Source organism: Rhipicephalus sanguineus, chromosome 3 (genome assembly GCF_013339695.2).
Source record: "Rhipicephalus sanguineus isolate Rsan-2018 chromosome 3, BIME_Rsan_1.4, whole genome shotgun sequence".
Lineage (NCBI taxonomy): Eukaryota > Metazoa > Arthropoda > Arachnida > Ixodida > Ixodidae > Rhipicephalus > Rhipicephalus sanguineus.
In genome coordinates this window covers 129,784,246-129,811,189 of record NC_051178.1, presented here as the reverse complement: position 1 = coordinate 129,811,189, position 26,944 = coordinate 129,784,246, and the positions used below count along the sequence as shown (strand labels likewise).

General features: G+C 48.5%; 1 protein-coding gene across 1 annotated transcript in view; it reads right to left on the bottom strand.

Annotated features, from left to right (window-relative positions):
- LOC119387134 (proline-rich protein 36) overlaps positions 1-26,944 on the bottom strand; it is a 201,666-nt gene that overhangs the window by 122,090 nt on the left and 52,632 nt on the right. Inside the window, exon 3 of the mRNA XM_037654442.2 lies at positions 7,132-7,315. Within this exon, the coding sequence (XP_037510370.1) occupies positions 7,132-7,315 (184 nt within the window). The remainder of the gene's footprint in view (positions 1-7,131; positions 7,316-26,944) is intronic.

The following is a 26,944-nucleotide window of genomic DNA, read 5'->3' as shown; positions in this document are numbered from 1 at the left end:
TGTCTAGACTCGCAGGGGAGCGAGTCTGGAAGCAAAAAAAAAAAAAAAAGAGAGAGAGAGAAAGAAAACGAGGCAAGAGAACAATTAATGAGCGACTGCGCGTGCCTCTCCGTTTCCTTTCCGTTACTCTCGGTACGCTGAGCCCCATTCTTTTGCTTAGTTTCTTAAAGGATAGAAACGGCACGAAGCACCGTGCAAACAAGCGTGCTCTCTCGTAAGCACGAGAAACAGTTACGGGCGCGCCACGCAGCGTCAGCTACAGGCACTGATTCCACTGCCGACGTTGTACTTCTTATAGCGTGCGTACGTAGGGCGGAGCGGCGGGCGCAAGATGGAGTACGTGAAATGGTACACCCGCCACGCTGTTATCATAAAACCATTCCGTTTCTAGGAAAGGAATGATCGGATTGAATTGCAAGCTGTAACTTCGCAAGGGAAACGATCAACGAACGATCGATGATACGAGCGAGTGCTCGTTTGTAATAGCCTAGCATTCTTTACACCGTATCCTGAGGATCTTTGGTGAAGACGGTCCGGATCGACTGAGATCTTCGTGTTTCGTATAATGGAAAATAACACGTAGCGCCATCCATGTCCCTCGAGTCACCTTATATGTGACGCCAACCTCAAAATGTAAGGTGCGCTGGCTGATGGCTCTTTTCTTTACGTAATGGCGCAGTAAAATTACAAAACGACATCTGGATATTCTCAACGCGACAAATGTACGTTATAAAGAGCCAAACTCCTTTCATGAAACGAATCTTCCTATGCCTTCCTCCTCAAGCTTGTCATCTGATGTACCTGCTTGAGTCGGGGTCTCTCACCATTAAAGTGCCTTTTATTAATGCACTATCTCCAGAACTGACCCGCTCTAATCTGCGCACCCACCCACCTTAGAGTGTAACAGCAAAGCGGACCGATCGCGGCAACGCTTGTAACATGTGTCAAGTGGGTCACTTGATTGGAGCCTCTGCGTCTAGCCGTCATTCCTGACAGGCACGAAACCGATGTGGTTGTGAACGTTCTTCACGGTATCATACGTTCTGTAAGCCTTAGTGACACCAAAGAATGCGACGTACCATATGGCGATACATCAGTGGAAAATTCCTTCCCTAAATCTTTTTTTTCTTTCCAAACGATGCACCGGTTAATAATTCAAAAAAGGCGACTTTTCAAATTAAATATAAGCAATACAATCCGGGCGTGCACAGAGGCACACGCAAGGTTACTCGTTAACTTAATATGCACGCAACGCAAAACCCGGAAGCTGCAAAAAACAGTGAGACCCGAGCGCACTCTTGCGAGCATGTGCAAACAAGACGATTAATAAGCTTAATGGTACGTGCGAAGCGTTCGTTCGCATACGCACGGAAACTTCGTCCCCGCACGAACTTTCAGAGCGCAACTTTCAAGACACAATATGTGAAGTTACTACTCGTTGCTTTGCATGGTATTTATTGAGTATGCAGCCGATTAACCTGAGTATCTGAGCATATCCATGTAAACTGAATTCATTTCTCAGCGCTCACTTCCCTCTTTTATGCACACAGAACGCATGTGCACGCACGCAAAGAGAGATAGAACACTCAAACAGCTCCGCTTAAAAAAAAAAAAACAATCTATGTACTGAAAAAGAAAAGAAAGTTGGCGCAACTGTCTGGCTATCTCGTCCTACGAAATGCTACGAAGAAAGTACTGAATGCTTGACAAACTTCAAAGTTCAACTGAGGCATTGCCCTCTTAGCCATACATTAATGACAAGAAAAACCCGAAACAGCACGGAGTATTAAAAAAACAAAACAATCGCGTAATAAAAACCTTACGGGACAACTTGGAGACAGGAACGTACTAAAAGAGCAAAACAATGGCTACACTGAAGCACTCACGAGGTCGAGTGCGAGTAACATAGATAGAAGCAAACAGTGAGTCAGAGAATGGGAAACAAGCCAAACGAAGAGAGCCCTAATTAAAACGAAGAACCGCGGCATTCGCATTCCAGGGGAACGAAGGAAAAGAAAAATGGAAGTAGTTTCTGCTAGGCACAAGACATTTCAACAACCGGGTCGTTTTCCAGAGCTCTTGAGGCTGCCGCAAGAGAGCGTTTATATTGCTCTCTAAGGAACGGGAGCGGCGGGAGAGAGGGAATTGGCCGAAAGTGTGGAAGCACGAGAGATGCGAGAGCGTTCGTGGCCGCCATTAGTGAAGAACCATGGCCCCCTGCAGGAAGCGAAGACCGCGCAGGCACAGTCAGAGAGGAAGGTCGCGCAAAAGCGCACTGCTCCGTCTAAACGGCGCGCTCGTAGCGTCTGCTTTCCCCGGACCTCCGCCAACAACCCCTCCAATTTCACGTTCCCCGCTAGGCTGTCTCGCATTCCAACTCGTTCTTTTAAACGCAGGTCTGTCTCCCACTGGCTAATGGCCCCAGCCAAGCAGTGGATGGGACGCGCCGAGCCCAACAGCGTGGTAGAGGGGACGATGCGAGCAGCCAGCCCGCATATCTAGCTTCACAGCTGCCGTGTAGGAGAAAGGCGAGCAGTCATAGTTGTGTCACCATGTACATTCGGAATGGATGAATGTGGGGCTAGGCAAACTTCAGCACTAACTACAAAGTCATATAGAACAGTGTCGACGGAGTACACCCGGTGCGGCTGCGTAAAGAATGGTGTTGACAATGACATGCTGTCAAGGAACTGGTTACTCTGGCTAGCCATGCGTTAACAGTCTTGTTTATAGCGCTTAGTAGCGCACTTGGCACATTTAACTGCTCCAGTTATATACGAAACAAGTAACCACCCACTGCACGAACCTGAAAAATGACCGGCCCGATGTATAACGGGAAGCGCACTGAAACTCTGGCTTCCCTGCATGCAGACCCTCTCGCAGGAAAAGCACCCTTGCTAAAGCAGATTGACATGGATGGTCCGTAAAAACCACTAGATGGTTCTATGCGCGGGCGCATATTTTACGTGAAGCAAAAATCGAGATTCGCAAAAATCGAGATGTTTAATTGACTTGCAGCTCATACGCACTAACACTGCAGTGGAAACAGCGCTGTAATTCAAGTGACAAAGTAGGAGTGTGAGAACGCAAGACTGTCGCTATACACAAGCGCTTATTTTCAAGTGCGGAGCACTTTAGGGGCCCGGACTGTCGTACGCTGTCGTATGCTGTCGTCGTCTCATGTAGCTTGGCGTAGAGCTGGTAAAACCACGTATAGCGTAGCCATCTGTAGCATATTGAGCGTTCGCTCGCGCCAAGAAATCTTCTTCCTCTTGCTCTTCGAGCGCCTTGGTGATCATATCAAGTGCGGAGCACTTTAGGGGCCCAGGCTGTCGTATGCCGTCGTATGCTGTCGTCGCTTGGCGTAACGCAGGCAAAACCACGTATAAAAATAGAAAAAAAAGGAGGAAGCAAGCGAGAAATAGATAGAGAGAAAAGAAAGAGAAAAAATAGGAAGAAAAATAGAAAGAGCAAGAAAGAGAAAGAAATAGATAAAGAGAGGGGAAGAAATAAATCGAAATAAAGAGAGCAAAAAAGACAGAAAAAACGAAAAAAGAAGAAAAGAAAGAAAGAGAAAGCCGATGAGAAACAAAGAAGGCTGCCCAGCTCTGCACTTCCTTCAGGCTCGGCACCACTTGTGCGATGCTGCCTTAATTGTTTTAGTTTGGACTTCATGACGATAACTTCGAAAAGAAGAAAGTGAAAGAAAGAACGAATAGCCCCGCTGTTTAAATAGAAACCACACGTACTAAACTTTAGATTCAGTATGTCCTTCATAAATGCAATCTAATTAAACATTCTCAGTATGTATAGCGCACTCGTGTCGTATCCAGTCCATTTAACGCTAAAATATAAAAATTGTAAATATACTAAATTATTAGGAAAGTGAACGAAACATGGATGACAACGTTGAATTGATTACCATATGTTGCAGTGGTGAGTGCAGCAAGAGACAAGAAGTGTAAGGGCCGCGATGGAAGTCTTGACCTCACGAATGACTGGATCACGCGGTCAAAATGCGGGTCAATAATCTCAGCAACAGATTCAGTGACTCGTGAATTGACGAATATTTTAGGCGCAGATTCTCCTAAGGCTATCGCGGAACTAAATAGGCACATTGCGACGGCTATGCGAAAGAAAACACAAAAAAGGGAGACGAGGAAAAAAAAAACAAAGTAGAAACAAGTAAAGAACGTCGTTTTCGAGTAAGCAACAGCAAATGTATAAGACATCAACCAAAATTCGACTTATTATGCAAAAGTTGGGCGTCGTTCAATAGACGAAAACAACACGAAAAGGGTTAGAACAGGGATCCCCGCATCATCGCTAGTGATCCTAAACAGAGCATTTTTCATGCATGCGACACAAAAGCCCTTTTCCTCATACTCATATGCATCGGGAGGTCTCATTCATCACTCCACGTCAAAACTTTAATTTCAGGGTTGGAGTTTACCGAAGAACTTCGAGGGAGACTAAACCGAGAGAGAAAATCCCTAATCTGAGCGAGGAAAGAGAAGCCAGATGTTCCCAAAGGGCTGCATAATGCATCGCAAGGGGACGGAGCTTGAAATAAATAAATAAAGAGAAAGAGCGTTTTTTTCTTCTCTTCTTTCCCAAACACGCATCAGCTAAATGTCACAAGAGCTTGCCGTTTACTTTTTGCTACGATTTCGGTTACATTATGATAAAGCCAAATTTCTTTACACGCATTGTCTGCATAGAGAAGGACGGAGAGCACGCATTACGGCACAAAAGTGGCTGTCGGCGGGAAGAAATCGACAAGAATTTACGCAACGGAAAACTTCATACGGAAGTCCCCCGAGCTTCAAGTTACGCAAATGTATCTTAATCATCGGACCGGCCCTCCCTCAGGTACGTAGAAATTCACTTCTACTTTGAATTTTCTATTAGTTTTCTGTCAGGACCACTATTGGTAATGCATTCTACAAGAATGAGTTCACCATGCACGCTTCCTTATTCTCCTATACGACGGTCCTATAGTCATGACTTTGTAATCTCGTTGCAAGCTTTTCTTCTATTTCGTTATTTTACACCCACTTTTCTTTGCCAAGTACAGGGTAGCAAGCCGTATAGATGCTCTGGTTAACTATCGTGTCTTTCTTTTACTTTTCTCTCTCAATCCTTTCTTTGTCGCTGCAGCGCCTGCATAATTTCCGTTAATAAGAGTGCACAAAGCACAGGTCAGTGACATTTACCGCAGCGAGCGAGGAGAAACATTAACCGAAACAAAACAAAAGCGGGTAACATGAAACAATCCCCTTCGTGTGATTATGATTCCTTCGTGTCATCGACCGCTCATGATTGGCTGTTTCCGGCCTAATCCGTTGAGGGGCACATTACATAAATCACTTAAACGGCGGCGAAATAAGGGCGAGTACACCACACACACGCTAGGAGAGTCGCGTACGTATGGTGTACTCTCCCCTACACAGCGAACTCGTCCATACACAACGAACTCGTCGCATGACCCATCGTGTAATCCAATCGTCCGCGGCTTATATTAGGGAGTTTTCGAATAGGGGCCCCATAAGTTTGGGGCCCCAAAGCCTCTTGCGTGTGCTCGCTTTGGGTTAAACAGGAGCTAAGAGTTTTCGAATAGGGTCTGCGGTGCTTTGGACACTCCCTACTCTTGGCCAAAAGCCGTCGCTTCAATGGGTGCCGTAATGTCTGTTTGACGCTAAGCTTTAGGGGCAGGCTTTGGGGGCTCCCGCTAAATTTGAGAAATAGCGCCCCCGACGCAAAACCCAAACGCTGTTTGGGTCTCGCGCATGCGCAGTGGCCTCGACGCTATTTCTTTGGGGCCCCTATTCGAAAACTCCCTGTTATCACAGGAACAGGCACACCTTACTAGGCGAAAAACCAAACCGATTGACACCAAGCGAACAGGTCAAATCCTCCAAATGAACGCAAACAATGCTTGGCTTTAATAAAATGTTACGCTCTTGAAGGCGTATACATTCTAGTAGCTGTGGTATTTTATGTTTGTTATTATTTTACAATATTCGTTAGAGAACAACGTCAGTCCTAGGCACACTATTACCGGGGGGGGGGGGGTACAAATGGCTGCAGGTAGCAACAACATCCGGCGGCGGCGGTGGCGGTGACACTGCTATATAGACGGGGCCCTGGCCGGAAGTTACTCCAGCTGATATCGCAGAAGTCACAAGCATGCGAGACACTGAACCTTTCGCACCATCCGCAGTCCTTCAAGTAAGGCGATCTGCTAGGCACTCTTTTCATCCTGTTATTTATAAGCGTCCTCCTTTCAGAGCAGAAGCACTAGCAGCACCACATCATCATCATCGTCATCCTTATCAGCATCATGATCAGACCGACTACGCCCCACTTCAGGGCAAATGCCTCTCGCACGTTTCTCCAATTAACACGGTCCCGTGCTTGCTGCGGCTACGTTATCCTTGCAAACTTCTTAATATCGTCTGCCCACCCAACTTTGTGCCTCTCCGTTGGGCCCTTGCCTACTCTTGGAATCCATTCCGTTACTCTTAATGACCAGCGGTTACCTTGCCTTCCCGCTACATGCCCTGTCCATGTCCATTCCTTCTTGATTTCGACTAAGATGTTATTAACACACGCTTGTTCCCTGACCCACTCTACACTCTTTTTGTCCCTTAAGGTTACACCTATCATTTTTCCTTCCATGGCTCGCTTAATCGTCCTCAATTTAAGTTGAACAGTCAGCGCCCGTCCTCGTTTTCGTTCTAAGTGTTTGTGTTCTTTAAGCGCTGCATTCTAATGGATCCGTACCAACGAGCTCGCCTCAACACCCTCTTAAGTTGAACTCTTTTTTTCTATTTTCTTACTTTCTCTCTCTCTCTCTATCTTTTTTATTGTTTTTTTGCACGACCACAGCAAGTACTCTATATCGCCAACTTCACTCCACTCGGTGGGCCACGCACAACAAGCGATCCTGCTCTTAATCCGTAGAGAACGATGGTTTCAAGAAGAAACCCACATGCTGTCGCTTAGCGTTCGCTTGTAGTGACCAGCCAGCCGTACACACATGAATTCAAAGGTTGAATCGTCACACGTTTTCTCTGCAAAGACGAGCTGCCTTTGCGGAGACGTGCTTTTGCGAAGAGGCACACGCACCTTTGGCGGACGCCGAGGGTCGGCTCTGCGTCTCGTAGGGCGTGGAGTAGAAGTCGTCGTCCAGGGTGCCGACGACTCCGGCCGCCGCGGTGGCGAGAGCGGCCGCCCGACGCCGAGCGCCGATCTCCTTGCGGAACTGCTCCTTCAGGTCGGCGGGGTCGCAATAGTCTGGCACAAGCACCAACTGCATCGGGCACGAAAATGCGAGTACGAGAAGAATAAGTTTCATCGGATAGCCTTTAACACAGGAGACACGTGATCTTACGAAGAGTTGGCATGTGTGTAAACTCATTTGCTTAAAATCTGTACGAATCGATGTGCTCAGAGTTCGCTTCTCCTTTTTATCCTTACTTTTAGCTTAAGCTTTACGTATTAGGATCCTTGTACGTATAGATCTCATTTTCTTTATACGTGAAGTTATGCGCGTTCCTCACCTCACCAGATAACATTTCCCGATACCCGCATGTACAGTCGAGATCAGCAGCAACAAACACAAATGGCCCAAACGCCAGTGCACAATACAACCCCACGCACCGCAATTAGGGAACAAGATGTTCAGTGAAAGATAAGCACTCGCCAGCAACGATTGCCTTTCGAAGAACAAACAGAAAAGCTATTTTCGGCGTCCACCGAAACTGGTGCTTACGATAAAAAAAAAAAAAAATGCGCACCCGTTCTACCAACGTCGTGAGCAACCATGCAGCGTCGCCAGCGTAACAATTTGTCACAACGCAGCGCGCTCCCAATTGACGCGGTGGACGAGAGAAAGAGGAGAATCTGCAGTGTGCATTCTGCCGTGTACACAAGCACGGCAGCGTCACGCACTGCAGCCGCCACTTAGATACGCTCTCGGTAATAACACGCCACCGGAGGCGTCTCTGCATCCCAAAACAATTTCCGCGCGAACGCTTGGCGAACGGTCTTTGTCGCTTCGACGACCACCGCCGGCTGCCGTCAAAACAAGGGGGCGGCCGTCCAAACGGATCGTGCCCAGCATGCCACGAGCTCGGCACAGCACGCGCAGCAGAGTCGGCGCGCACAGCGCAGCACCAACGCGTAAAAATCGGGCACAGCGCTTTAATTAACGACCGAATCACGAACGTCCCGGCGTGCCTCCGTTCTCAGCGAGAGCCACCAGCAGCCATGACGAAGATATTCGAACGTGCATTTCTTTTTCTTTGTAATTTCCTCGGTCAGACTATGGCAGTAAGAGCGAACCGCTCCATGCACTGTCGAATGGGTGGAGGGAAGACAGGAATGGTGGTAGAGTAGCGGTGGGGGAGGGGAGAGGGTGAGTACTGTGAACGCCATAGCTGTTCCGACAGACAGACAGGCATACTATGCGCTCAGACAGGCGGACCCGTCAGGGGAACTTCGAGAGAAGCGTCGAGCCGCGATCCCTCGCCTTCTTTCCTCGCCGCTTGGAATCTTCCATCATCCCGCGGCGTCTCGCTAGCCGCGAAGGGAGGATGATGGCCTGCCTGCATTACTCAGCTTGATTGCGCGCTGTTTCCCGCATCTCCGCTCCTACCATCCAGTGCTTCACCGGCTTTGCCACTTCTTTTCTCTCTCCCCCATAGGCCGTCCGCCTCTTGCGGTCGCTTGACACAGACACGCGGCGGTCGTCGCGGTCCGAGCCATACGCTCTGGATGAGTGCATCCCTCCTCCCCCCTATCTTCATCCACTCATTTTATTGATACGGAAGTGCGCGACACTCACGCAGACCGTGCCTCGCGGCATCTAGCGCAGCCCCCTCGGGTGTTCTCTCCCACGGGCGCATGCAACCCGTGACAGGCTCGTCCGGGCGGACATTGAGGATCGGCCCCGAGCAATGGACAGTCGGAGGAAGAGGATGTGCGGGCGATTCACTGACACTGGCGTGCCCGCAACGTGCGAAAGTCGACACCTCTCGTTTGAGCACCTTCTTATTTATCATATAACGCGCATCCTGCGGAAGCTGCTTGAGCCCCATGGCTCCCTGTCAGTTCAAAACGAGAACGTGGTGGGCTCTCTCTCCTCTCTCTCTCTCTCTCTCTTCTCTCCTCTCTTATCTATATATTATATAATATATATATATATAATATATATATAAAAAGACAGAGAGAGATAGATAGATAGTAGATAGATAGATAGATAGATTTATGTGGCTGTATGTGTTGTGTGTGTGAAATGGCACTCCCTATGGTGTAATCCCTACGTTCTCTCTCTCTCTCTCTCTCTCTCTCTCTCTCTCTCTCTCTCTCTCTCTATATATATATATATATATATAGATATAATTATATATATAGATATATATATATACTATATATATATATATATATATATAATATCTATATATATTATATATATAATATGGTTTTCAAACAGCTTTTCAACATTTCGAAAGCTCTCTGACCACGATTCATCAACGGTGCTGTCAGCGGTGACCAAATGATGGATTTAAGGCAAGGTTCGATTTAAAGAAAACTGTATTGAACTGAAGTTACAAGTGAATCGGCGGGGTTACATGCGAAAGAAGAAAACGGGATTCGGTGCTGGAGCTCGTTCAGAATTGCGTCCGACGCCGCTCGTGTCTCGGCTCTCTCTCCGGCGAGGCGTTGCTACGCGCTCCCGGCTCGCAGTCTCACTTTTGTTGTTTCTTGTGCGGGGCCGAAATGCTCCCGGTGAATTCGAGCGGCAGCCAGCGCTCCCCGGACCTTAGCCCCTCGTCTATGTTTGGGCTCTGAGCACGCACGTTGTAAACACAGCGACCATGTGAACTCGAGTACCGGCTGACAGTGCCATTGAAGATACCGTCAGAACTTTCGCAAAGCTCCAACGTGTTCTCGTACCAGGCGCTGCCAATCACGTGCAGGTGTACCTCAACACTTCGCACACGAAGTTCCCCAGGAGCAGTAGTTTTGGGTCATCAGCCACAAATCACCGGCGGCGCCGCATAAGTTCACTCAAAACGAGCGATACCAGCGGACGTCAGCCGCAGCAGTGGGCGCCGTTTCCTCAAACGCGAACACCGCGCAGAAATTAATCAGTGTATCAGAGAGCAGTATAGATCTCACATCGCCGAGTCCCAACCGCACTACCCTCGACTTCCTCCCTCTCCCATCCTCCGCTTCCCCGACAACCCTGGCTCGTAACCGTGCGCTATTTCTCTGCGTTCAGCGAGGGTTGCCGAGAAGAGCTCCGCACGATACCTCCTGTCAGAACGCGCATCTGCGGGCTTCAAGCGAACCGATGTAATGCGTCGTTTTCCGATCCCAGAATTGTGCTTGGCAGGGGCGAAGCAAGCACCGCGGCAGGAGCACGCGCTCCCTCTAGTGCTTCTTTCTCTCCTCTCTCTAGTTCTCGTTTTCTTGTTCTTCTGCCCAACCGTGTCTGCAACACGCACATTTCGTTGGTCTCCGTCGTCGCCGGCACCATTGTTATTGCTGGCAGCGCTCCTCCTTTAGCGGCGCAAAGGGGCCGAATCAGCAGTGACAAATGGATCGGAGAACCAGCCGATTCCTCCTCTACTTCTTCCTCCGCGGCGCAGAATCGCACGGCGCGCACACATATATACGGGAGCAAGCAACGCGCCGGCGCCCAATCCCTCATCCTAGCGTCGCCATCGCGCGGGACGCTGTTGCCGCGCACCCGGGGCCTCCCCTCTTATCTCTCTCCTTTGCGACCCTTTTGTACTCCCTACAATTCGTCTGTGTGCTTCTATACCACTTCCCTTTTGTGGCGGCAACGTTTTTCCTTTTGTCGGCTCGGGTATTTCGGAGAACTCTTGCTTTCGACGCTCGCAGTACCACTCGCTATCGCACCGCCTCCACCCAGGCGTCTCCTCGCTGACCACTCCGACGTAGAGTTCGGGCTCGAGTTCGGAGGGACACAGGCTCTTATCGGGAATGAAGAGCTGAACTTCTCTTATAGTGTGTACGAGATCGCTCTTTCTTATTATTTTTTTTAAATCTCGGCGTGAATGAGATGTGAACAACGAGCGACGCCTTTGTGTGAGGCCTTCAGCGTCCGCGCCAAGCCCGCTTGCAGCGCGCAATGGGCATCACCTTGGCGAAGGGTGACATCAAGGGATGCTAACATGGGCATTGTGATACGCAACTAACTGCTCTGGAGAAACATCTAGTAACGAGACAGTAACGTGAACACTTAGGTTTTATATGGGCTAACCTTGTAAGCTGCTGTACTGAGCTACCTATGAATTCACAAGAATAAATAAAACATTAGAAAATGATGGTACACTGTGGCCTGTGCTAGAAGATGGTAAGAAGGCAGAGCCAGAGCGCGGGGCGAAGAGCCTATACGCAAGCACTCGGTCACCTCCAGGTTCCCTGCAAAACTGCTTTTAGGCTAACGGCGCTTCAGCTAGTGGTCGAAATAAAGGATTGATTGATTGATTGATTGATTGATTGATTGATTGATTGATTGATTGATTGATTGATTGATTTTTTCGGCAATGAAAGTCAAGCACCTATTATTTACTTTGTTTTTATTTTTTTCCACAATTACGCCGCAATAACAACATTTTCATAACCATTTTGATACCACCTCGTACTTTAATCTGGATGACAACACATGCTGATTTGTCTACGTGTAGCGCAAAGCGAATGCACAAGACAGCCATTACCCAATGTAAACGAATCGGGGCAATCGCAACACTTTCGCCGAAAGGGGCTCATACAAAAAGGCGTTTGCCAACAGACACCAAGAGGGCGATCTTCACGTGTCGTGAAGATAAACAAATCACGACGTCCCAACGTCATCTACAAAGAATGTCAACAAAGGTTTCCAAAAGTGAAATACATAAGAAAGAGAAAACATGCAAAGAATTTCAACAAGCACTTCGTTTGTTTGATTGTTTGTTCGTTTTTCTTTGCGAGAACGCTCCACATTGTTTTTGTTTTTTTACCAACACGATCCTTCTTTCTTTCTCCGCGAAAACGCTAGAGGATGCGCAAGAGCAGGACGACAAGAGGCAAGTGTGACACCACGAGAAAGCACTTTCGCGAGCAGTTTCCGGTTTACGACCCATAAAGCTTCCCAAGGGCGAGGCAAAAAAGGACAGAACCGTCCGCGAACGACAGCAAATTCCTTGACCACGACGCCCTTAAAAAGGGGCGAGGCTGCGCACTCATCCCAAAGGAGAAACAAACTCAAAGGCAAACTCCGCGTGACACACGACGCCTTGGCACGCACGCACTCTCAGTAGCCGGGACCGCGATGCGCCTCCCTGAGTGTCAAGAAGAAGAAGAAAAAAAGGAAAAGTAGAAGCAGCTACCGGCGATCCAACGCAGCGACGCAGAAGCCCTAAAAATCATGCGCCCATCCCCCGCTATCCGGCACGCACTACAGCGGCCAGTAGACGTCAAATGAAGGATGGCAGGCATAAGACCCGTCCCAAGGGGCGCTCTGCACGCCGAGATAGGTATGGAAAGGAGGATGGGCTTTTAGGAGTTGTCCTCGGGCCATTTCGGTCCGGCGTCTCTTTCCTTCCTCCAGGAAGGCTCACAAGCGCCACGCGACGTAGTATAACGCGATACACTTACGTTTCTGTTCGCTAGAGACGACGCAGTATAACGCGTTTTGAGTGGCGCAGTTCTCGCCAGGCCGCTGTGAAGAAATTTCCCGAGTCGAAAGAAGCACGTCGCGTCGTCTGATGGCCCCTTCGAGACCCTCGCATTCTTCGTTGGATCATTACTGTTATAGTTTTTATTTCTCCATCGTTGCTTCGCGACACGCGCTGCCTGACGCGAAAGGTAACGCAAATGCTGCGTCACACATTGACGAGGCACGGCATCGCGCGGGGGGAGGGGGGGGGGAGGGCGGTTCGGCCTGTTGTCGCAATTGCGTAACGCTATGCACGCAGGTGCGCGCGGGCGTATATGTTGTGGGCACGTTATGCGTCACAGTTTACCGCAATGCGGCAAATACGAAAGTTATATACCTTCCAGACTTCTCGCCTATCAGACGCACACGCACGAATCCTCCAGTGACGAAGACGTGTGCTGTGACGTCACTAAATATAGCTTACATATTTTACTGCGGGTAAAGGTGCTTGCTTGTCGAGAATGAGTGAAGTTAAAATAGTCCTCCGTTCGTGCCATCAGCCGAGCCACCGATATAACCAGGAACCTTAAAAGATCGGCAATTTATTAGCGCCTTCCGAGTCACTCCAAAGAATGCAAAAAGAAGGAAGCGAGGTGCTACTCAATCCCTACAGCGAGCGCCATAGCTTAATGTGGACTGAACATTACCTAAGTCACTGTATATCTGGAAAGAAATTGTTTCGGAATGGCACTAACCCTATAAACACCCACGCGCTTTAGAATCAGACATTTTTATCCCTGGGTGTTCGCCGAACTGAAACGAAAACACAGCCACGGGACGAAGCTGGCTACTGCACCAATATAGCGAGAAAAACGAAGTCTCCTTTATTGAGCGTTCCCTGGAGGTGTATTTAATTTCTCGCAACATTCGTTCGGCCACGGTTATCTTTTATACTTCTCCGCTTTCCTTCCTTCAATCCTGATTTTCTTTGTAATGGACTTGTTCGATAGGCCGAGAACAAAACACCGCTATACGGCAGGGCACGTCCATTGTCCAAAAAACAAAAACAAATAAACATGGGGTGACTATACGGGAAATATAGCTGAACTTGCGTCGCGCTCGAACACGCCGCTATTTATCAAAGTGTGCGCTTCTACACTCGATCGCTGTACGCCTCCTGCCTTCACGGTTCATGCGCTTGCACCAGTTTTCCCTTCAAACACTGTGAAAGACGGCATCACGGCATCGGTATAACAACGGCTTTCGAAGTCATTTGCTTTTTGTGCCTACGTCCTTTATTCGGAGCTTCGAACCCCAGCTCTCCATTTCAGTCTAGATCGCACTTTCTTTCGCCTCGCTACAGCCACAGCGAGCTCGGAAATTTTCGGGCGCAAACAAAGAGAAACAAAGAAGAGCTCTCGAAGGAAATATGGCAGCCACTTGCACCTGCGCCCTTCGCGATCCCCTACAGCCTTTGCTGTATACTATGGCTGGCCAGCGCGATTTTTCACGGCAGAAAGCCTCGGGAAAAAAAACGCCGAGGCGTCCCTGCACTCGTATACTGCCGGATCCAACAACGATCGGCTGCGCTTCCAAAATTGAGAACAGTCAAGATTATGGAGCACGAAGCTTTCTTGTTTTTCTTTATTTCGATGCGAACGCAGATAGGCGCAACAAACCACGTCCAAGTCGGATTCGGTCAAATAACTCTTTTATAGTTAGTTAGTCATATACAATCTCGCGTTGCGCGAAACATATCAGTACGGAAATCGAAACTATAGCGAAAACTCACTTGTAAAAGCATAAACTTTCGAAGGGGAAAAAAATAAAGAGAACATCGATACTCCGTGCATGCTCAATCTCTGGATTTCAATAAATCAAAACAATGTCCCAAAACCGGGCCAGTGGGTACAATTCTTAACCGAAAGGCGAATTCAAAACAACAAATGACAGCATAACCACTCGCCATACACTGTGTAGATAACATCGTTCACTTGTTCCAGCAGACGCTGATAAAAAAAAAGAAATAAAGAAAGAGCACGTCTAGAAATACGAGCGCAAGCTATTTTTCACACTTTTTTTTTATACGTTGCGGTTGCAACTGCAGCGCGGAAGCTATCTCGAGTCGTGCAATGGAGGAATTGGAACAACGCCAAAACGCAGTCGCGATCATAGCTGCCGCCGCCGTCCTGAAGGAAATGAAAGCCCCGCATAAAGTTGCAGCCACTGCGCCTTTCCAACAAATTGGATCTGACGCCGGAAGCTATCGAAGCGCCCATTCCTATCGCGCCGACTGATCTGTTCATTACTCACGAATCGCACATTCCGTGCAGACTCGGAAGTTACAGCAACGCTAACTGAAACCCCCCGAACTTATGTTAACTTGTTGGTCAACTATAGCCACATAGGACACATAAAAGAAAGAAGGCAATTGCGTTCAGCACACAGTGATGCAGGAGTACACCCTGTTGCATTTCACCGGACGCCCAGCATTCAAGGCACAGTCGTCACACAAAAACGTATAGACGTAAATGTAACGTACGCAACGCACTTAGTGCGAACAAGAATACAGTGTTTAACCGTGTACACACGGCATTCAACTGCGTAGCGCACTGTCACGTCTGACGGCTTAGTTCTCGTGTCCTTGAAGAAAAAAAAGGGGGAAAAAAAATAAGCATGCTGCCCAAGAACTCAACGACAAATGACCTGCCTCAACCTCCCAATAATTTGTGCTTTTTTGTCTTGAGGAACGTTTCAATGGTTTTCACGTTCTTCACTACAACGTGGTTGCGAAATATCTCAAGCCAGTCTCTTCTTTCTTGCTCTCCTCCATCTTCTCGTGTGCTTTTTTTTGTTTTTATTCTTTCCATCTTTCTCGTTCTACTTAATTATGCACTCCTCGGCAAACGCTGCTCGCGAGCAGATTTATTCGCTAAATCCTCAATCCAGAAATGCTGTTACTCGAAACGCCGTGCTAATACTGACGTAATAAAAGAGAAACTCAACGCAAGAAAGAACGAAAGAAAGAAAGAAAGAAAGAAAGAAAGAAGCACTCATTTCTCTTGATTACGATGGATACGGCGACCGAACTAAAGCGCGGCGATTCATGTTCTACTTACATTTGTCAAAAATTTTGAGTAACTACGCACACCCACCCAAAAAAGAATGATTCAGCTTCATACATCAAAGGAGACAAAAGACCGAGTGAAAGAACTTCGTACTCTAGTTAAAAATAAGTAAGCGCGAAAAAAAAAAGTAACATAAAGACGAAAGGAAAAAGGAAAGCAACAGTCTTAAGATGAACTTTCTTTCAAGTGTGGCGCCATTTCTTCGGATACCTTTCTAGATTTTGACCCTACATTGATTGCTTTGTTTCTGCCATCAGAAAGGCAATCTAAAAAAACACTTCAATTGTGTTATATAAAAAAAGTTTAACGAATTATAGCAAAATTGCTAAAACTGCCCCAAATACGTCCATCACGCCAACAGCAAAAGAAAATGGCTTGGCAGCATTTCAGGTGTGTATGTAGGCGGTGCAATGCGCTAGAATCATTGCGCTGTCATCAATATTGATTATCTTATAGTCCAAAATATAAAAGAAATTGTGTCCTTTCAGGGTTTTGCATATCAAATGAAACCATATAGCATCCGAACTTATTCATAGTTTTCAATTATCCTAGTTTATTTGATAGCTTAATGTATTGGAAAGAAGCATGAAAAGTGTAAGGTTCATTTAAAAACATTGTTTTATTCAAAGTTACGAGCTTTTGCTACAAAAAGGCAGCTGGAAATAAAGTTTGCAGTAAAACAAGAATTAAGTTTTCCGAACATGTCATTTTTGGATTCAGCGACGTCCGCGGGCAGTTATGAAAACGACCGTATCTCCTGAACAGAATGGGATAGAGACGTAATTTTTTCTGCACCACAGTTCTGAGTGTACAGCGAGTTTTAAAGTAAAAAAAAAGCATCATTTCAAAGGGTGGTGACGTACCGTAAACTTATGCACCCGCTTGTTACAGTTTGCACAGCTGCCCAATGTAAGCCAGCCATAGATACCCCCCACTGCAAAACATACCACCTGAACGCCCACAGCAGGGCAGCGAATGACGCGAGACCTATAAGCAAAGGGCACCAAGCGTCCGCACAGCTGGGCCAAGATAATTTCTTTTCGCGAAGTATCGTAACCAACGAGCGTCGCAATGGGTTGAGCAAGTGATGGCAAGGGAGAATGAAAGAAAACCCACATGTCATTTTTTTTTCAGCTATGTCGCGAAACACGAACGCTAGCTGGGTAAGACTTAAGCACGGGACCACAGTGAACATGATGAGTTCTCGGCTGCATAGCTTCTGAAAGGTATACTGCTCCGACTGCCGCTACGTGTGCGAACACAATGAAGATTTGCTGGATACGGCTGTTTGTGGCGATTTACAGTTGACACGTCGTGTATCGCAGGTGCAATCGAATGACGTACGCCTCCCACTGTTAACCCTGCCAGTTACGCATCGACTTCCTGTCATCATACTAACGCCTCGCATAGACCTTTACTAGGCCTAATTATTTTGCTTCGTCAACGGACTCAGCTGCGTTCCACCTCTATGGACTACTCCGATTTCAGTCGGCGGGCCGACTACTCCCATGAAAGCGAGCTGCTCAGAAACTTTTTGAAATTGGCAAAGGTTTGGAGGCTTAATTACCAAATGCGCTCGTCACGTGTGCTTCGCTTTAGTTGTTTCAAAAAGGAAAATTAGAAGTATACATTCGCAATAAAAAAAAAAGGCACTCTCAGACTATAAGCAACCTTCACGCCTTTCAAGAAGGTAATTACGCCGTAAGAGCCTCATGACAACAATATATCCAAATATAAAACACCAAAATGTACAACTCCAGCTAAGTGCAATTGATACCGAAAAAAAAAAAAAAGGACTAACAGATTAAGGACAGAAAGAGAAAGCTAAAAACGATTACAAAAAAAAAAAACTACAGAAAGTTCGCTACAATTTTTCGTCAACGATCCACCTGGGTGCAGTCAACGATACCGAGAAAGTCATTCATAATCATAACGCGAGCCAAAACAAACCGAGAGAGCGGGCCCCTTAATTGATATGCACGGACGTGCAACGCGGCATTAATCGTGATCGCTTAATTTCTCGTTTCCATTCCACAAGCAGTTGTCCTCTTTCTGCATGCAGACGCCATTGGTCCTCCTCTCCCTTCTCAGAAAAGAAGAAGAAGATGTCGCCATCAAGAGTCACTAATGTCTGCAGCGCCATCATTACAGCTGCACACGCCGCGAAACCATTACAAGAAGATGCAGTTTTAACGCACGAGGCAAGTCGTATATATGGCCCCTGTGGGAGCCATTTTCCGGAACTTTTTTTTTTTTACCTTCGCAGAGCTTGAGCTGCGTTAAAAATGACAAATGGTACAAATATTTCATGAATATTAATAGTTTTTACTGACACGCCGTACGTTCCACGAACACTTTAGAAGCAAGCCATCGTTCGCACGCTTCGAAACTGCCGCATTCTCATATACACAGTGGATGGCGATGTACCACTGCAGAAGGAATGCTGCAGCAATCGCACATCCTCAGTGGAAATGTTGCCTGTATTCAAGCGCCGCGACGGAACACAATGGCAACACTGCAAGCGTGATGAATGCCCTGCAAGTATCAGTTTCTTCGACGCCGCTGCTACGTTTTCATTGCAATGATTGCAAGAAGGGACTGGGATCTCTGTGAGCAAACTCCCATTCACTATACGCGATGGCGTCTACTTGAGACAATCAGATTTTGTCATTGCGACATTTATGGTTTGATATTATGTTAGCTTATCAACTGATTTCATTACACGCTCTACTACATACCGCCTACGATAGCTATACATTGTCATCATTATGACACGCTAAAATGAAACAAAACGCAACTACAATATCAGTTGCGACAGCGGGTTCCTCAATGTCAGTGCAACTTACTTATTCGCCGTGAAGAAAGCCCTGGGAAACACCCCCCCCCTCTCCTCCACTCCCCCCCGACCTCCACAAAAGAAGAGATAGAGAAATCAAGACAACATGCAGAGCATGGATGTCGCAGTTGTTCCTGAACGTCAAAATCTTTTCATCGTCGCCAAAGAGCGTCGCTACATGCAGCTTACGGCGTTCGCGGAACACAAACTTAATGCCACACGGTTCGACAGAGTCATATATATGCTGTGACATTTCACATGTCTGTCACACTTGCCTACAGCATGCGAAGGCCGACGACTTCGGACGCCGCTGGTCTTGCCTAATCTATTCAAATCCGACCCCGATTCGAACGACGAATATCTGGCGTTTCGTCTACATGCACACTTCTCTCCTCATTTGAAAGCCGCTGCTTTTTGCCCACAAACCTCGCATTTGCAACGAGCCCCCCAGAACTGCGTCTATATGGCAACCCACGCGCACTTTAACCCAATGCGTGCTCAAGCCCACAGCAGCGAGCGTGGGAGGGATTTAAGCAAGGCGCCCGCACCAAGTATACGTACGCAAAGCTTGGGTTGCAGGCGAGTGCACAACGCAACGATGCCTGCAGGCACGCGTATACAGCACAGCTATTCGACCCCGGGCGGGCTGGCTCGGCTTCGAAAGCCCTCAGGCCAAGCTCCCACACGCGCATACGCACGCGGCCCGATTTGCACGACACGCGCCGCTATTCATTCGGGCGGGCGCGCGCGCTCTCAGCCTGTACGAAGTACAATGGAGGAAACATCCGTAAAGCATCGAGCGTTACCCATTCATTCAATGGAGGGGGAAAAGGCGTGCCAACGACTGGAGCCGATTGAAAACAAGAAAGAAACAAATCTAGACCATAACGGTAAGAAACGCGTGGCGACAGGAAGGTGATAACGGAAACAGCAAAAATAAACGGGGAGGAGCAGCAGATGCAAATAAGACAGCCCCTCGAATTGCGACGCGAAAAAAGAAGCAAGAGAAATGATGCCAGTATTCATCCACCTATATCCATCAAGGCGCAGAAAGGTACGAGCGAAAAAAAAAAGGGGGTTGGGCTGGCGAAGGAGGGTGAAACGAGACCAGGGTGAACTTTTGCGAGTGGTTGTCGAGTGGAGTTTCGAAGCACGTGGATCTCTCTCTCTCTCTACTCAACTCACTCGAAGACATTCCTTCATTCCAGCCCTCGAGGCACTGAGTGCCTTCTTCAAAGGGCCGTAATCTCCATTCGTAGAGATGAGTGTCTAAAGTCACCGCTCCTGTCTCGGATAAATCGCTCTCAACGAGAGTGCAAGTATGCAGGTCCATGAACGAAACGCGCGTCGCTTTCCACGCTGCCCAAGGAGCTAAAGCTGGCTTCCCATAAGGCGTCCGACGACAAATGCTATATAGGGTTGTATCGTCCCGCTTGTACATCAGGTTGTATAAATGGAAAAAAGGGCTCCATCTCGCTTGTCACCTCACGTGTAAAAGAGAATGCAGCTCCCCTCACGTCTATTCCAGAAACTACAGGTTTGAACCGCCTGTATATCCTGGAATACCGCGCTTGCACAAACCTTATATATATATAGGAGGGAACGCCGGACCAGCAGGAATTGTTGCTGAAACGTGCAACTCCACAATCCCTCGACCGTTGCGAGAAGCTAAGCCGGTGAGATGGCGCTCTCATGCTCGTATTACGTGCGTGGGGATACGTTTACTCCGCATGCACGGCGAGCGAGTCAAAGGGACAGGCGCGCCTGCTCCAGCAGAGATAGACACTGCCCCTATATGCGGACAATGCGAGCCGCTTCGTATATATAAGTGTGCGTCCGCGTACGTCCCCTACATCATCTCCCTTCCGTCCCGCGTCGCGGCCCCTTGCCGTGCCTCACATACAACCGAATGCAACGAGAGAACGCAGCGGCAGGAGCAAACGGGCATCCGTGCGTGCAGAAGACGGCCCAGTTGTTTGCGTAAGCAGGCAAGCGTGCGCGCGCATGGCTTATGTAATCGCGCTGCGTGCAGGAGCCCAGGGTTCGAGGTCGAGAACCCCTCCTTTTACGCGCAGCTCCAACTGCAAGCGCCAGTGACTGTCCTTCTTAGAAGGCCCACCGTCTTTCAGCCTCTGAGGCTAGTCATTTTTTTTTTCTCCTGGCATCTCGCGTCTACCTCTTTCATCTTTTGCCTCATTTTGATGGGAAACCCATTCTTTCGTTTCTCCTTTCCGTGCCCCGGGGTTGCAAGTAAGAGCGTCTTGGTCGCTCGATACAGGCCGGGAGGAAGTCTGCAGTTGCTTCGGATCTTCGCGTCCCGAGTTGCTGCCTGGCTGTGTTGCTTCCTATAGCGATGGCAGCGCAAGCGAGCGTGAGCAAACGGGCGTTGGTCATGCGAAAGACACACAGGTATACGCACGGGCGAGCAGCAGCGCAGATATATAGCAAGAAATGTACACTCCGGTACATCTAGAAGACCCACCGACAAAGAAATAAACATAGAGATAAAGAAATAGAAACGACGACGGGCTAAGTATACATGCTAGTCTCGCGAAACAAGTCGGCCAGGTTCGTTTTCGCTGAAAGAAGCGGTTCCAGCCGCGAAAGTATTAACGAAGAGCCGTATACGAGTCTGCAGATCAATGTACCGAGTCGCTCTTTCGTTGATCCACTAGCATCAGTTCAGTATTGCTGAACGGTTTGTAGGAATGATCGTGTATAGTGGCGAAGTGAAAGGAGGTAATGACAACATCTCAATATGAGATATATGCACTCGGAACAAATTAATGGTTCGGTGGTGATAGAGACGTACGCATTTTCAGCGATAAATGGAATAGCCGAAGGTTAGGTAAAGACTCGACAGAAGAAAGAGGTACTGGCTCGTTATCTAGGCTGGTGGCTGATAAACATTGTTGCGAATAAGTTCTCGGCCGAAGACCTACTCGAGTCATATCTCTTCGGAGTGCCCAGGTATTATATATCAGATATTACAGAGTCAGCGCAACTCCCACTTATTCCTCCCATTGTTTCTTTCTGGTCTGCAAAAAGCTAACAAGGAGACCCACTCGCTGTGGACACGCCAGCTCCCATATAAAGCACGGTGATATCCGCGTTAATCACAGCTCTTCCTCGTTAATTTTGAAAACTTGCAAGCAGTAAGCACAGTCCAGCTGGTATACGTTCCGCACCCTTCTGAGGGCCGTGCCACGCGTGATAGCCGCCACTGTCGAAAAGAGACCATCATCAGCGCTAATTCAATGCAGAGACCACCGCTCATTAACGGCGACTCCCGAAAGCCACATTTTATCAGAGGACAAGCAGCGCCGAAGTATCACCTATAGGAGATACAGCCTTTAAAAGCAAACAAATCTCTGCAAGAAAAAGCGTCGAAGATTGGGTGTAATAAGGCCTCCTAGAATGCGCCAAGGGGGCGCTAAAAGAAGCAGGCACCCGGGGCCAACGCGCGAGGCGGCGACAGCCCGTGGAACGTGCCCGCCCGACCGCCTTCTTCGAGCGGTGTGGCCTAGGCGCTATGCCACGGAAGGCCTATGCGCGGTGCCTCTCCAGCGCACGGGGCCATGCTGCGCGTACCGGTTGTGGTGCGCGGCAGACGGGTCCCGTTATCAGGCGGGCGCCCCTTAATTGACGGCCTTTCGACGGGCTCGACCCTAATGGGATGGGCATTTAAGGGCAGCGCCAGGTTCGGCCGCCTCGGCTAATTGTTACCCGAAATTGCCTCGCGGACTGCTGCAGAGTGTCGCGTATACCGGCACACTTGCGCGTGCCTTGCGCAGAGATGTATGTGTGTGCGTATATACGCGCAAGTGTAGCGCTGCGCGGCGCACGCCGTTCATCCTCCAGACACCATCTGCTCGGTGTCTGCGTGTTTGGCTCTTTGCTGCGTCGTTCTTTGCTTTTAGGCGAGAAACCGCTTAAATTGCGGCGATGGCTCCGTTTACGGCGCCTGTATTATGACGGCGGGAAGTTCTTCGATGAACCAAATTGAGACACGTCAGAGCCGGGCCACCTACTTTTACTCGCGATGAGCGGGTTCAAAGTAGAAAAAAAAAAAAAGCGGACGCTTACGTTACTGAAGTATTGAACGCAGAAAGAAGAAGGTGTGTATGTGTATGGGGAGGGGTTGCATGGAACGAGGCGCCACCTCTGTACCCGAACGGTTCAATTCCAGACACACAATTACACTAAGAAAACCACTAGGCGCGTTAATTTGACCATCGCAAAATATAGAGGAGGCGAACGCTTTACTTTTTTTTTTTGAGCGATACAAAAGCAAAACGCAGCACTTAAAGCAAGACACTGAAGCGGAAAGAGGAGACCGAGAGAAGCGAAAGCGAGGGAAGTGAATTCGCCGGTGTCTCGCGGGGAGATAACGACTGTCGGCTGCATGGAAACTGAATACCGCCGATGCGTAGACGTGAACTCGACACAGTGTACATACTACAGTACCATAGCAGTGACACACTTCCGACAGCGGCGAAATTTCATCAACATTTTTTTTTTTTTTAACCACAACGCACCTTAACCGCCCACACGACGACTACCCGCACACGAACCGCTGAGAGAACCAATCACCGACGACGACGACCAAGACACATCCTTCCCTATCTCTGTTGTTTTATACTCCTTGAGGGAACGAACACACCATAACGCTTCACCGAGTTCGGTGTTACATTACGCCCTCTTGAGCCATTCGCACGCACTCTTATCTCTTCGAGACAGCTTCTTCGCTTTTTATTTTTTGTCGCCTGCTGTGCATGAAGGAGATAATTTTGTTCGAACTCTCGCTACCCACTCTTTCTTTCTTCTTTCTTTCTTTCTTTCTTTCTTTCTTTCTTTCTTTCTTTCTTTCTTTCTTTCTTTCTTTCTTTCTTTCTTTCTTTCTTTCTTTCTTTCTTTCTTTCTTTCTTTCTTTCTTTCTGTTTCATTATATCGCGCGAAGAACCGTATACACTCCCTTAGCTTTTATCGCTCCGCAGGTCGAAGAGCCGCGCGAAAAATAAGCGAATTCAGCGGCAGCAGATAATGGAAAATACGAATATGTGCGTGCCCTCTCTAAGGGGGGCCCCATGCAAGCGAAGACTGAAACACACAGAAAGAGGTAGGATGAGCTCGCGCCCTCGTCACGCCACGTTCTGCTCCCCGGCTTCTAGCTTCTTCACTCTGTAATACGTGCGTGAAAAAGGTCGACGAAATGAAGGGAATTCCATCGCCCACGCGTGCACGGACAAAAAGCGTCATTGAAGAGCGCGCGAGCGGAGGTTAAGAAGTCGGAGGCGGCGATAAAGCGGTGTCGTCTTAATGAAGACGCCGCCGCCGCCGCCGCCATTTGCCCTTTTTTCGTGCTTCTTTCTTTTTCTTTTCTTTTTTTTTACGTCCAACGTACTTGACAGCGCTTTTGCCATTTTGTTTTGTGCTTGGCCCAACTCGCGACGTGGGTAGGAAATGGCGAGGATGGCGCGAAGGGCGCAACTCGAGGCGGGAACCCCAGCTGCTATCGCCTTGTCTTCCGAATATGACCTGCCTTGTGCGCGCGAATACATAGAGAGCGAAAGGAAAGGGAAGGGAAGCCTGTCGTAGATAAGAGGCTGTCTGTCCCAGCTGCTCGGTCGCAGCGTTCGAGGAGCGATAGAAGAGAGGCTCGCCGAAATCGGAGCACCGCAGAGTAATTTACAAACGCGCACGCCCTCAAGGTTTTCGCCCCTCAGTCTTTACGCTCCCCAATCACAGCGAACCCAGTCGGTGCCAGTCGATCGCGTTCAACAGAATTTGCATCGCCAACGCCGCAATTGGTTGCTTGTATTATTTAAAATTAACGCTTTTCTCAAGGACACGAGGGATGCGATGCGGGCTTGTTGGTAACACATATTCAGTATAGGTTTCCTTGTACATAGTTCACGTTAAAGACAGGACAATCATTATAAACTAGAGCGTAGGCTTTATCCGCCCCCGCAAAAGCGGTTGACCAAGGCGCAGGAATGCGTCTGGAGAAAACTGCAGACGCGATCTTTTCCCAACCCATACGTGTTGAGCAAAATATACCCGGAGGAGATTAAGCCACAATGCAAATGGTGCCAGGCAGTGGCAAGTTATGACCATATACTGTGGGAATGTAGCATGGTGCCGCCACCGGCGGATATTATGCGTGATCCCTCTCTCGAGCAGTGGGAGGCCGTGTTGACCAGCTCAGACCCAGTCGTCCAGATAAGGGTCGTGGAGTGGGCCACACAGGTCGCCGTCAACCTTGGGTTGATGGCCATCTAACACGGAATCGTCCCCAACTGTTTTCTGACGAAATAAAGTTTTTCCATCCATCAGGACGAATGTAGGCACATGTAGACACAGAGGGCGCTAGCTTCCAACGACCGCTCAAGGACGACCGCCCGTGACGGTGATCGCGATATCTTCGCTATTTTGTATTCCGTCTTCGTCCGCATGTACTTACATGTATATCGGCAGTTTCTGCGCACGTGAACTGGAGTCATCCTCCGCCTGATATCAGATGATTCAAACAATTGGGCTACAGTGTTCCTTTTTATGACGGTTAATACCGTCTGTTCATCTGTCAGTCCGTCCGTCTATCCACCAAAACAATGCGAAAACCTCGCATACAATGAACAAGGAGAACTTCTTTAAAAGTAACCCGGGAAAAAGCTGGAAAGAGATGCTCAGTACGAGACTCCGCTGGCCTCGGCTGTACTCCCGACCCTTTTAATCATAGAGTTTCCTAAAATGACCTAGAGGGAACTCTGGCGCTGCGATCGTTCAGCCACCATGGGAATGATGGGTAGTACACGGATTTGCCTCGTCTTCGTGCTTGTGGGCTTCGAACGCACTTGTGGCTTTGTTTATTGCTATGTTTTGGCTTTCTTTCGGATAAAAGAATGGATCGTTGTGAACTCCGTGACCATATTTGAATCGGTGAGCCTAAAGAAGTTAAAGTGGTGAAGTGAAACTGCTGATTTTTGCTGAACTTCGTTTTGCGACAAAGCGGATGCAGGCGACGCGGAGCCAAACGGAGCCGAAAGAACGAAGTTTAGACAAATCCGTGTACTACCCATGATTCCCATGCTGGCTGAAGCGCGATGCATTGCAGCTCCCATAGACACTAGCGCCACAGTTCCCTCTAGTAAGTATTGTAGGAAACTCTATGCTTTTAATAATCCATCGCCTTCTCATCCTGATAGTCCGAGTTGCACAGCTGTGTCTTCCAGCTCACAGATCCGTGTTTAATATGTTTGAGTCTGGCGAAGTGGGGTATCAGGCACACCTCCACTACACTGCAAAAACTGTCCTTCAGATTCCTTCAGATCCACGAACAAGACCTACGTAGAACTTACAGATGGCTCTCATTATATGGAAATAGGGAGTACATGTTCGTAACTTCAACGGACATATTGCTTTCTTTTTAGTTAGGGAGAGAGTGTTCTAAAGTCCAAACAAAAAAGAAAGTTCTAAAGGTCCTAAAGTTGAAAAGTCCTAAAGTTGACTGCGCTGTTAAGGTATTTTCCAACCAAAGACCGTCACAGGGCTACTTTTATTGCGATAGCAATTATATGGGCACTCTCGACGGGTTTTTGCCGTCGGCGTCACCGTCGCCGTCATGTTCCGTATAAAGTCCAAATTGATAACATCCCGCCGCGCATCGTAGGTTCTACCCGCGGGTAAAAGCTCGCGAGCAGGGGCGACGATCGCGACTGAAGCAGAGATCAAACGAGCCGGCCTATCTGCGTCGCTCGGAGGGCGCATGCGATAACATCCCCCCGCGTGTTAGACCAGCCGTCAAATGCTGCCCAAGCAGAAACGAAACGCCCCGCCCGTCTTGAACGAGCATGGAGGGATGCGGGGGAGGGGGAGGGGAGGGTGCTTGAGCAGCAACTGCGATATACACGTATACGTGTATTAGGATTATGCTCGTTTCCTGAACTCTTCAATTGCCATGTTTTCCACACGTTACCGGGCCAACCGCCCCTGAAACGGCGGGCCTGTAAGCTTACGCAAACAATGAAGAAAGACTGCCAGCGGCAGTGCTGTCAGTTTATTTTGTTTTTTTCGTTAGTGTACTCCTCCAACGGCTATGCAGGGCGCTGCCTTCGATTCATACCGTATTAATGATTGTTCTACGGGAGTAAAGAATTCGTCTCGGAGCAAGCACGACGAATGACGTGAGAGCGCAAGCTAGAAAGAGTACCAACGTTCAGCAACAAGCTCAAAGCAGCTGCTCGGTATTTTCCATCAAGCACGTAACCGGCGAGACCAAAGCGCGCAGCAGAACCGTGGTGGGCG